The sequence below is a fragment of the Panulirus ornatus genome, chromosome 66, assembly GCF_036320965.1.
Source record: "Panulirus ornatus isolate Po-2019 chromosome 66, ASM3632096v1, whole genome shotgun sequence".
In the NCBI taxonomy this organism is placed as follows: domain Eukaryota; kingdom Metazoa; phylum Arthropoda; class Malacostraca; order Decapoda; family Palinuridae; genus Panulirus; species Panulirus ornatus.
Window position 1 is genome coordinate 15,828,278 of NC_092289.1, and position 12,500 is coordinate 15,840,777.

At 39.2% G+C, this 12,500-nt stretch overlaps 2 protein-coding genes across 2 annotated transcripts in view; both read left to right on the plus strand.

Moving 5' to 3' along the window:
* LOC139746813 (inactive CLIP domain-containing serine protease A3-like) overlaps positions 1-429 on the plus strand; it is a 17,851-nt gene extending 17,422 nt beyond the window's left edge. Inside the window, exon 9 of the mRNA XM_071658390.1 lies at positions 145-429. Coding sequence (XP_071514491.1) covers positions 145-151 — 7 coding nt within the window. The 3' untranslated portion in view covers positions 152-429. The remainder of the gene's footprint in view (positions 1-144) is intronic.
* A 5,303-nt stretch (positions 430-5,732) lies between these two features.
* The window catches only part of LOC139746815 (uncharacterized), a 41,263-nt gene continuing 34,495 nt past the window's right edge, over positions 5,733-12,500 (plus strand). The window contains exons 1-2 of the mRNA XM_071658391.1: positions 5,733-6,085; positions 9,116-9,324. Of these exons, the coding sequence (XP_071514492.1) occupies positions 6,067-6,085; positions 9,116-9,324 (228 nt within the window). The 5' untranslated portion in view covers positions 5,733-6,066. The remainder of the gene's footprint in view (positions 6,086-9,115; positions 9,325-12,500) is intronic.

The following is a 12,500-nucleotide window of genomic DNA, read 5'->3' on the forward strand; positions in this document are numbered from 1 at the left end:
TTAACGAGGCGAATTGGTTGACATGCAAAATGAGAAGTGTGGACCGCGATAGCTTCCTTTGATAATGAATTTTATTTTTCCCAGTAATGCATTACCTGGACCAGTGCCTAAGTCGAATGTACAATAATGTCCCTTGTTTTACAGGATTTAGTTTCTCATCGAGGTCACCACAGGACTGGAGCATGAATGGTCAAGTCACCCCTGCCACTACACCGCCACCCTCAACACCCAAGTCATTCCCTGCTCCTGCCGTTTTTATCTTTATGTATCTTTTTTTTATTTTTTTATATACCTGATCAACGACTTTTTTATATTTATCTTTTTTAAACCAGATCAATGACGTTTTTGAGCGCAATATCATATACTAGTTATGGAATATATTGTACTTAAAAATTATTGTACAATAACTCAATAAAGATGACAACATCAAAACTAACATAATTCATGGGGAGTGACAAGGATATATATATGTGCAGTGACACATCTCGTATGAACGAGATCAGAAACATCAAGGTAAGTAATATATGACTACTTTCATGAATGACCATGATCAACAGATTTATATGGAAACTGAAAAAAAAATGAAATTTTGTAAGATTAGCAAAATACTATGCAATATATTTATGCCATTCCCTGTGTCAAGAACAGAGGACTGAGCCTGAGGGAAAATCCTCACTTGGCCCCATCCTCCGTTCCTTCTTTTGGAAGAGTAAAGACGAGGGATTTCCAGCCCCCCGCTCCCATATATAGAGAGAGAAACATGACTTTTCTTTTTTGAATTTGAGGTTAGGTTAGATTAGGTTAGGCTTACTGGGGGTTATATAAAATTCCACAGCCAGATCCCACAAACTTTTCGTGGTTTCCCCCGACCTCTTACACTTGAAATTCGAGTATAACACTCGCAAGTTAAATCTGAAACAGTACTGACCCTGAAGATTGATTAACTTGCTTCGATGAATAATTGCAAGTTCAGGGTTTTAGTATGTTGCACTTGGGAGTTGTAATTTCATTCTACGATACCCGTTAACTAAGCAGTGATGCCCAAGTGTTAAGTTACAGGTCTTATTCCATTGACGTAAACACGCGAGACCTTGGTCAATAACGTTAGATAATTCCGTTTCTGGACTTAAAATGTGAAAAATTAACAAAGCTCTTCACATGGTAATTTCTTTGACCATCACGTATAGCCATGAAAAAGCACTAAATAGGCAGTGCCAAAGTACATTAGATCGTATATGATATCAATATCTTTTTCATTTACTACACGAACTTCGTCTTGTAAAGCCTAATAATTGCTTTTCAGCTTGTCTTAATCCCCTCGAAAGGCGATATACTCCGAGTTGCTTTGCGCACCTTAACTGTCTGCATGGACACTTTTTCTCTTCTTTTTCAAGGTTTCTTCGAGAGCTTATCGTATTGACAGCCAGCACACACTAGGCAAGAAGCAAGATACTGCATGCACAGTTCGATCACCATCTATGAACAAATCCTTACCCTCGCGTTTAACAACAATGCATCGTTATCCGGTTCTTAGATATCTTTAGGGGATTCGCTAGACAGTTCCCGGAGGGGTGATGATGCAAAATCCTGCCCGACTATAACACTGACACAATATGGGCTGACCACGCCAACAGAGTAGTGCAAAAGTGTTGCCATACGCTAGTCGACAAACATCATCACGCTATAGGAAAGTGACAAATTATACTTCGGCAGTATTGTACCGCGTTCTTTTCGGGGGATAGAAACCACTGAGATTGCAATCTCTGCTCCCTCACGATCGAAGTCGTACCTATTAACTGAACCACAATGGCTATTAAACCACTGTTAGCAAGTCCACGCCTTCGACGATATTGACCCTTGTCCACCCCTAAGCTTAGTTCATGTTAGTTGCACTAGAAACCTATGAAGTGTACTCAAGTCATTAAATAAACATTGAAACTCCACTGTTTGGGAATGTAATACTGCTAACAAACCTATGGAGCTTGGAAAGGGTTCAACCTGAACCCTTGCGCAAAAGAACTCACTTAAATTCATTCAACTGTTAGTTAATTATATAAGATTTATCTCTGAACTTGATGTGCTGACCATTTAATGGTGTCATGAAGCATCATGAGCAGAGGTGTCTTGAGCATTTTGGCTGCCTTGACACTAGAAGACTTGGCCTGAGTAAAAAGTCTAAATCATCAATTTTGATAAAATTATAAGTTGTGATTTTTATGATTAAGATTATATACTAGAGCATAGATAAACTGATTAATATTTATCTCAGGGCTTGACAAATCGAGTTTATGGTGATTATGGAAAAGAGATTCCATGTCTATGGATCCTTTCAATAAAGGAATGTTGTCAGTGATGTATTATGGATATGTAAAATACAATATCAACGATACAACAGTGTAAAGGTACAATACAAAGTAGCACAATTCATACATTTCACATCCTCAAAATCAGAAGCATTTTTATAATTATGTCAGGTCTTAGTAACACGAATGACTCACTTAAAGATCGTTGCTTGTCTATTTGGGCTGTAGACTTTTCGACTGCCAGGATCAATAAAGCTGTAAATGCCAAGTTATAGCCACCATTCGAAGGAATTTATGGTGTTCAAGATAATCTAAAAAAACATACAGCTATGGTCCTTGGTCGTGAACGTTAAGTACCATTCACGGTCTCGCTATTGAAGGCCGTCAACATCAAGTTACATCCAAAACTGAAAAATCTTGAACACCTTCAGGTATCGAAGATGACTGTAAGACACGCTCATCTAAGCATGTGATTCAGTTAGGGCTCATCCTCACAGTGATATAAGCTGAATTAGGACTGTAAAGAGTCGTGTCAGTGGACCTAGATGAACAAGGTGAAAACCGGAATATGTACAAATACTTTCGCTCGGCTTCAGTATTGTAGCAGACCCCACAAAGGCATCAGTATTGTAGTAGACCCCACAAAGGCACCTTGCTCCTTTTGTGATGAGCGTCTTTTCTGTGGAAAGTCTTATCCAAGCCTGGAAGTGGTCCTCTTTGGCTCATTTGTAAGAGAATTGTCTTTCTTTCGTGTTTCACAACAAATATTTTGCAAGATGTGGTCCGAACCAGAGACTGAAGCAACTGGTTGCAGGGACAGACTACAGAACTTCGGATTAATGTTATTGAGCTTTGAGTAACATTTCATGAGGGCTTTATCACTGAAATACATTGGTAGTTAATTTTCTATATGAAAATCTTATCTTTCATTTTTTCTCTTAAAGGTTTCATAGACTTTACGTAATACAGGCTTTAAAATTTTCATTAACATTTAATACACTTACTTGGTGATATCCATTATCAAGAATGCTGCTGGACTTCTCACACTTGTTGAACATATGGAACAACATGAATTCCATTTATATACTAGACTCCGCCAGCAGATTACAGCGCAAGTGAAGTTACTTTAGCTAGGCTGTATAATCGGGATCATAGTTTCGTCAAAGAACTGCACAATCCAAAGGAGTCAACATTTCTCTATTCATGTAATTAGCGCAGCTTAGGCTTGCAAGAGCTTTTTGAAAGGTCCATATGAATTGGTCCGAGGGTAATTATGACCAGAATTATTTGTTGTGCGCGTGCATATCGTACGGAACAGAATATTGATCGATTTACTCGTACTCGCAACCGCTTCTTCCAACATCGTCACCACCACCATCTACTCCAACATGACTGTCATCGATACTGACCTGTGCCACCACTGCCATCATTATATGTAGTACTTTTATTACTAACACTTCCACAACCACAGTGCCTTTATTATTACTACTGTTGCTGCCGCAGTAAAATCTAGAGCATGCCTCGCTCTTGAACCATTCCTGCCCTCAAGTTATAGTTCATGTAGGAATCCCATGATGGCAACACTGGTGTAAACACCCTGGCGTAAAGGATCCTTCCCGTATCTTGTACAAACCTCACTTCCTTCATAGCTATATTGTGTAAACCTATGATTGTCCGCCGTCATAATTCACACTCTAATGATGCGCTGCTCTCTAGTCATTCTTGCTCAGTGTCAATTCACATCCGAAAGTGAACAATCCTACAGGACTCCACAGACTTTGTAAGCCACACACCTCCGTGTTGCTAGTTAGCCATTCAGGCGACGCTTACCTCTCCTGAATAGTCTAGTGTCAACATATGACCTTGCCCACTCACCTTCCCTCATGCAGCAATGCAACAGGACCTCGGCAACCGCCTCCTTCCTACAACAGCACTCGTAGGACAACCACAGGACTCCGCCAACCCATTCTCCCTCCTGCAACGCAAGCAATGAACTATACAACTCCTTCCTGCAGTACAGCAACGCTACTTCACTAACTCCTCCTCCCTCCTGCAGCACAACCATGGAATCTTGGTCAACACTTCGTCCCTCCTGCAGCACAAATACAGTGCCTCGTCAACAATCCCCATAACCCTGCAGCACAACCGATAGACCTCGACAGTGCCTCCTCCCTACTATACCAATGCCACAAAACCAGGCAACAATTTAGCTCTTTTACAGCAACACCACGGGACTCCTGCGTCTTCTCTTCCTGTTCCTGCCTCTCTTCTCTTCCTGCTCCTGCCCTTGCAATAACTGCGATCCTTAGTCGTATTACGGCCTCTTGCATATCATTATTGTATTACTTGTGTATCTGTATCCCTCTCTCAGTTTTGCTAGAGGTTGAACGGCTCTGTCTCAGGAGGGAGAGGGCATTGTCGAGCTCCAGTGATTGTGCTGCACGAAAAAAAAAAAAAAGTGTGCCAAGCTCACTTGCTTTTGCCATGGACCCATTGTATTGCGCAGGAGGGACAAGGCGTTGTCGAGACGGTGGTTGGAAACGTCCCCAGATATGTAAATGAATGACTGGCGCAATGGTGACTGTGGGTGGCTCTGGAGGTCCACGGAACCGGGTGTGAACTGTGTCACCGGAGGAGAAGACCTGTGGAGCGAAACATCCTCAGATGATGTGGAGAGTGAGGCTCTGGAAAGCGTTAGTTCCTTTCCCGTGCTATAACTGTAGGATCCTTATGCATCCTGTGGCTGCATGCAAGATGAGCTGCAGATCGAGGCAGAGAGTTACTGAATGCTCTAATCATGGATACTCAATATATACATATATTCTAGTTAGGTGACCAATCTATCGACTGGCCTCGATGGGAGGGTGAAGATGGGTTTGGGTTGACTGTGGTCCAACTACCAGGTATGTCTTTGAAATCTTATTATCATTCATTACCACTACTACCAAAAGATATATTTGCAACTACGCATCATCCTTTTAGTACTGCTATGACAGCTGCTGCTACGAGAGTAGCAACAACAGATGCCACTAGCGTTTCCCCAACCACCACATCAAGACCATATTTATTTCAGTTGCAACAATGAAATCTTTTGCAGCCGCTCACGGGATCTAAATTCTATCACATGAATTGTCCTCATTGCCATGCTCCCTTATGCAGTGTATTCACGAAGTTTTGAATAAGTTTTGTCAATATTGGTTGCAATATTCTTTTAGAACAAAACGGTACAAGCTAACAAGCTAACATCATCATCAGCGTATACAAGAACGAGGACTGTCTATATATGTATATATATATATATATATATATATATATATATATATATATATATATATATATATATATATGACTTTTGATGGGTTTTTGTCGTTAAAAAGATGGGATTTAGTATTGAAGTGTCTTGAGGTGGATCATCTTGACACTTGTGTCTGCCGCTGAGCCGACCGTCCTGCCATCTGTAAACATTTGACAAAACAATAACAAATACAAAAATAACTATTTCTCCCCAAATTTTGTAAGTAATTACGAACTAACACTAGCTAAACATGCATGTAGTTGCGGCACACCTTACTGGGCGACCAGTGAGGTATGACACACTGTGTGTTAACTAAAAGAGAGAGCAGAATAAGGTGAGGTGCGGCAGACGCCTTTCCTTCGGAAAAATCGCCTCCAGCCAAATTCTGCCCGCAGTCAAACCTACAGGATCAGCCAGAGCTCAGGGCTCGCCCTCTCTTAAGGTTTAGCGGGTCTATAACCAACAGCCATGCCCAAGAAGAAGTCAGGTATGTAGATACGTGTCGGGAACGTTTAGTTGAAGTAGTGTGTTGAAGGTGATGTGATGACAGATATGATATCATTGTCAGAAACAAAGAGACTAATGTTCATTATCAATTTTTTGAGTAGTAAGAGTTATGATGGAGATATACTAATTATTTTTGTGGATGACAGTGTGCTTTTGTTTGCAAAATTAAGGAAAGATTCATATTAATGCTTATTACTCTCGTTTATTATATTTGTCTCGCAGATCTAACTAAGCAGCACTTCATGAAAAGTGGTGAAGTTAGTGGAAGTTTACATTAGCTCTCTGCATCACTTTTAGTTTTAGATATCTGTTGAGCTTGTTTTGCGATGCCAGTTGAGTATTTACTGGTAACAATATCAGTTCCAGACCGCTGTACCTAATAGAATTATTTTAAATCAGGGAATAGTAGTGAGGGTTATGTATGTCAGGATGATTATAGGGTTAATGTTGTTAAACTCGGGTTTAGGTATTACTGATTGACCAGACTTTCTTGCTCTTCAAGATTGCAATGGAAAGAAATATGTTGACCCCATTGAGAATGAAATTGAGAATGAAATTTGATTTCTTTGCTTTTCAAGATTAAATTTTGTATGACTTTAGAGTTCCAGTTTAGGGACACCACAGAAAAAATGTACTGATTTTATAGAATTGCATATTATTGGCCTTGTACTACATGTAGTAGGAATTATTTAAACTGAAGAAAAAAGGATTTGAAACTTCTTATTATCACGAAGTAATACGATGGGTGATGAGAGTGGGAAACCATTTGATGATCTAGGGAAATGTATATAAGGGAAACTCCTTTAGAAAGGGACTGAATATATGAAAACCTTACCTAATTTTGTCAGCATCATAAAGTTACTGTACTTTTATGTTAATTAAAAAAAGATATAACGTATGTATTATTGCTGAAAGGTGTGTTTTCTGCATTTGTTTAGTGTTTACTTTCTTCCAAATACAACTAATACAGCAGAAGGAAGATTTAAAAATTTTTGATGAATTTGAATAATTTTCATGAAAGCTAGATTAAATCTCAGCCCCAAGGTGAAGTGAGTTATGATTTTCATAGCTTTTGTTGACTGCTCAGCTGACTTTTACAATGGAAGTAGATTAAGAGTTAAACAGAAAGAGGTGTTTGTTTTATGAGGAATGGTAATGGAAGAGATGTTTTATGAACGACATAAGGTGTTTTATGCATTGATATATATATATATATATATATATATATATATATATATATATATATATATATATATATATGTTATTTAATGTATGTATGACTCATGGTGAGGTGCCTGAGGATTGGCGGAATGCGTGCATAGTGCCATTGTACAAAGGCAAAGGGGATAAGAGTGAGTGCTCAAATTACAGAGGTATAAGTTTGTTGAGTATTCCTGATAAATTATATGGGAGGGTATTGATTGAGAGGGTGAAGGCATGTACAGAGCATCAGATTGGGGAAGAGCAGTGTGGTTTCAGAAGTGGTAGAGGATGTGTAGATCAGGTGTTTGCTTTGAAGAATGTATGTAAGAAATACTTAGAAAAGCAAATGGATTTGTATGTAGCATTTATGGATCTGGAGAAGGTATATGATAGAGTTGATAGAGATGCTCTGTGGAAGGTATTAAGAATATATGGTGTGGGAGGCATGTTGTTAGAAGAAGTGAAAAGTTTTTATCGAGGATGTAAGGCATGTGTACGTGTAGGAAGAGAGGAAAGTGATTGGTTCTTAGTGAATGTAGGTTTGTGGCAGGGGTGTGTGATGTCTCCATGGTTGTTTAATTTGTTTATGGATGGGGTTGTTAGGGAGGTGAATGCAAGAGTTTTGGAAAGAGGGGCAAGTATGAAGTCTTTTGGGGATGAGTGAGCTTGGGAAGTGAGTCAGTTGTTGTTCGCTGATGATACAGCGCTGGTGGCTGATTCATGTGAGAAACTGCAGAAGCTGGTGACTGAGTTTGGTAAAGTGTGTGAAAGGAGAAAGTTAAGAGTAAATGTGAATAAGAGCAAGGTAATTAGGTACAGTAGGGGTGAGGGTCAAGTCAATTGGGAGGTAAGTTTGAATGGAGAAAAACTGGAGGAAGTAAAGTGTTTTAGATATCTGGGAGTGGATCTGGCAGCGGATGGAACCATGGAAGCGGAAGTGGATCATAGGGTGGGGGAGGGGGCGAAAATTCTGGGGGCCTTGAAGAATGTGTGGAAGTCGAGAACATTATCTCGGAAAGCAAAAATGGGTATGTTTGAAGGAATAGTGGTTCCAACAATGTTGTATGGTTGCAAGGCGTGGGCTATGGATAGAGTTGTGCGCAGGAGGATGGATGTGCTGAAAATGAGATGTTTGAGGACAATGTGTGGTGTGAGGTGGTTTGATCGAGTAAGTAACGTAAGGGTAAGAGAGATGTGTGGAAATAAAAAGAGCGTGGTTGAGAGAGCAGAAGAGGGTGTTTTGAAATGGTTTGGGCACATGGAGAGAATGAGTGAGGAAAGATTGACCAAGAGGATATATGTGTCGGAGGTGGAGGGAACGAGAAGTGGGAGACCAAATTGGAGGTGGAAAGTTGGAGTGAAAAAGATTTTGTGTGATCGGGGCCTGAACTTGCAGGAGGGTGAGAGGAGGGCAAGGAATAGAGTGAATTGGATCGATGTGGTATACCGGGGTTGACGTGCTGTCAGTGGATTGAATCAGGGCATGTGAAGCGTCTGGGGTAAACCATGGAAAGCTTTGTAGGTATGTATATTTGCGTGTGTGGACGTATGTATATACATGTGTATGGGGGTGGGTTGGGCCATTTCTTTCGTCTGTTTCCTTGCGCTACCTCGCAAACGCGGGAGACAGCGACAAAGCAAAAAATATATATATATATATATATATATATATATATATATATATATATATATATATATATAGATTCGATTTTTGTGGCTAAATTTTCTTCATACAGGCTAGATGGATTTTTTGTTTACTCTTACCCCATTCAGTCCCCATTCCCATTATTTTGATATTGCATTTCAGCTGTTGCCAACAGCTCCAGCCTGGCTGCTGATTTTAAGCCGGGTACGGGGGGTTCTCCTGACTCCCCAAATAACCCAAAGAAAAAGAGGCGTACCTCAAACCCACCAACTGCAGCACAGGGCCCTCCGTCCACACCACCCAGCCATGAGTTGGTACCACCCCCTCTCTCAGGTAAAATGGTCTTATTTGTAAGTCATTTATATTTATTTGTTTCATAATTCAAGTGTGGTTTTGTAAATACATCTGGTTAAGAAATAGAAAATGAAGACCCCAAGATAGCAGTTTAGTTCTTCTATGATATAATGAGTTTCATAAAGTAATGAGTACCAAATATGAACTTGAACCCATGTTTGTTTTGTGTGTTAAAAATTTGCTCATATACGGTCAGAGCCCTTTGAGCATAGTGGGATATTTGTTTTAGATAACAGATATTTTTCTGCGGATAGAGTCCCCCAAGTATCGTAGTTGGTAGGGCACTTTAATACTGTTTTACTCCAAAAATGATAAATACCACTGCAGATTCAGCCCTTCTATGGATCTTTGTCTCTGATGCCCATAACCTTCAGAAACTTCCTCAAATAGGTGGCAACAGCAGGTCTCCATGAATGGTGAACTCCAGTGCCACATCTTAATCTTTAGTGCCTCAACCTTAACAGGCCACTGAGAGATGGCAACTCTAGTGCAGTGTTTCCAGAGGCTCCAACCTAATATTCCTACTGACTACTTCCTAATGTGTCTGCCAAACATTCCAACCCACTGCTTCTGCCTTAGTTCCTTCCTACTGCTTGTACCCAGTGTTTCTACCCAATGCTCCTATATAATGTGCCTGCCAACTACTTCTTTCTATTGTTCCAACCATTTTGTCAAAAGGCAGGGCTAGCACATAGCACTCAGCACAGGAAAATATAGATTTACAAAGAATGAGTTATATAAATTAAGTGTTGTCAAGTGTTATGTGTGACAAGGAGAGATTGTATGTTTGTGGACAGAATGCATGCAGTCCTTGCATGAGCGAATCAGAAAGAAAAACAGTTACCTGTGTCAGAGGAATGTAGCTTGACAACCAGTGAGCTGCTGGTTTGGTTTACTATGCAGCCAGCACTAACCTTTGCAATACCCAGAGGGTAGCAGCACTAACTCACCTCCCTGGTAAGTGGCTGCCCATTAGCTTTTACCTGCAATTCACTCCTTCAACCCTGATAAAGCACACCATACCTGGACCTTATATCTACCAACCTCATATTGTATGATATTTGCAAGAGGTAGATCTTCATAGATACACCATATTTTTTGGGTATAACTGTTTGAATTGTCATTGAACAAAATCTCTTAGATGCTCTTTGGTTTCATGGAAATGTTTTTTTCCTTCAAAGCCTATATTAATATCTAAATGACTCCACCTAGAAACTAAACAGGAGTGATCTGATACCTGCCATTTAATCAACTATGCCCCTGTTTAAAGGCTGTCTAATGCATGCTTGTCAAGGAGGGCTTGAAATGGAATACCCAAAGCCTGGGTATCATACACACACACACACACACACACACACACACACACACAGAACATTCCCTGGCTGAGAGAATTATTCCAAAATTGTATTTTGGTCAATGTCATTAGTTCACTATCATCATGCAGTTATCAGCAATGGTAAGAACACTATATGTGATTATACAGAACATTATTTTTTGTTGAGCTGAATTTCCGCATAGGGCATGCACTGCTGGTCTTGGTATGCCTTTTATAGACTTGTTAATAAATCTCAGAAATTTTTTAAGAGCTCACTGCTGTGTTTTCTACTGTACAGACAGTAGAGAGGAGGAAGATTATTTGTAGGATAACCCAAATGAAATAATTAAGGATTAGGATACTGTAACTTGAGGCTTAATACAGGGATACAGTCACAATGAATGATAAGATATCTTGCTCATGAATGATTTCATCCTTCACTTTCACACTTCTAAAACAAAGTACACATCTTTTTCACTTCTGAATAGTTTTAGTAGATAATCCAGGAATGCTTTTGAAATTCAGATTTCTTGAAAATTATCATATTGATCCAAAAAAAACAATAGCTCTCATACTGTAGTGTGTATTACTGCTTTGATTAGAGTGGCTGGGCAATAGCTTAGTTTATCATAATACATCCTAAGTGTGCTTTGTTTTTTATAACTCATGTAACAGTATTGGATTTGTCTTTGGCATGTAGATTTGTTTCCTTTGTCATTAGCTTTACTTTTAATGCCTTTCTCTAGTTTGAATGGGCTTTTGGAATATTTCCTTATATTTACCAACGTAAGTTATTTTGCTCATAAGATGGTGGTCTCTGGTTTTCTAAGGAGATATCAGATGATAAGGGTTATGAGGTTTTAGGATTGGAATTAATTTTTTTAATTATTTTAAGATTTTCAGTTATCGAGGAAGGTGAAAGGTAGAACGAACAAATTATTAACACTGTTGTGTTGTAAGAGAGTGGAATTTGTGGATTTTGTTTATTTCAGATGGTAACAGTGATATCAAGAGATTTAGGAATGTTGCAGCCATAGGGAAAAAGACTACTGAAAAGAGAAAATTTGTATAAGGAGATTGGTCTTGCTCTGAGAAAGGTGTTCATTAAGCAAAATTTCATTAAACAGGCAGATCATTTGAGAGGATTCAGGGTTTTATGTACTCAGGCAGTTCCTTTAAAGGTTTATTTGAATGGAGGCCAAGCATCAGATAGTTATTAAGTAAAAATATTGGAACCTTAAGGAACAGGATAAAAGAAACTTTGTTTATATTTGAGTGTGTTTGAGTTGGGTATGGTCTAGTTTTCATTAGTCTGTGATTGTAAGATTTGGTTTGTAACGGAAATATGCATAAAGTGCATTTAGTAAGAAAGAGTTAAACGGTGTGTGAGTAGTTTAGAAAATTATTGAAACGAGAATAATGCAATATGGAAGAGCTTTTGTGATATGAGGGGATGGATGATTGATAAAACAGATGTGATTTTGAAGTTGTGTAATCATATTGAAAGAATTGATGGGAAGGGACAGAAGACCAAAATTGTAGTACAGGTAAGAAGTAGGAAATATATATATATATATATATATATATATATATATATATATATATATATATATATATATATATTTTTTTTTTTTTTTTGCTTTGTCGCTGTCTCCCGCGTTTGCGAGGTAGCGCAAGGAAACAGACGAAAGAAATGGCCCAACCCACCCCCATACACATGTATATACATACGTCCACACACGCAAAATATACATACCTACACAGCTTTCCATGGTTTACCCCAGACGCTTCACATGCCCCGATTCAATCCACGGACAGCACGTCAACCCCGGTATACCACATCGCTCCACTTCACTCTATTCCTTGCCCTCCTTTCAC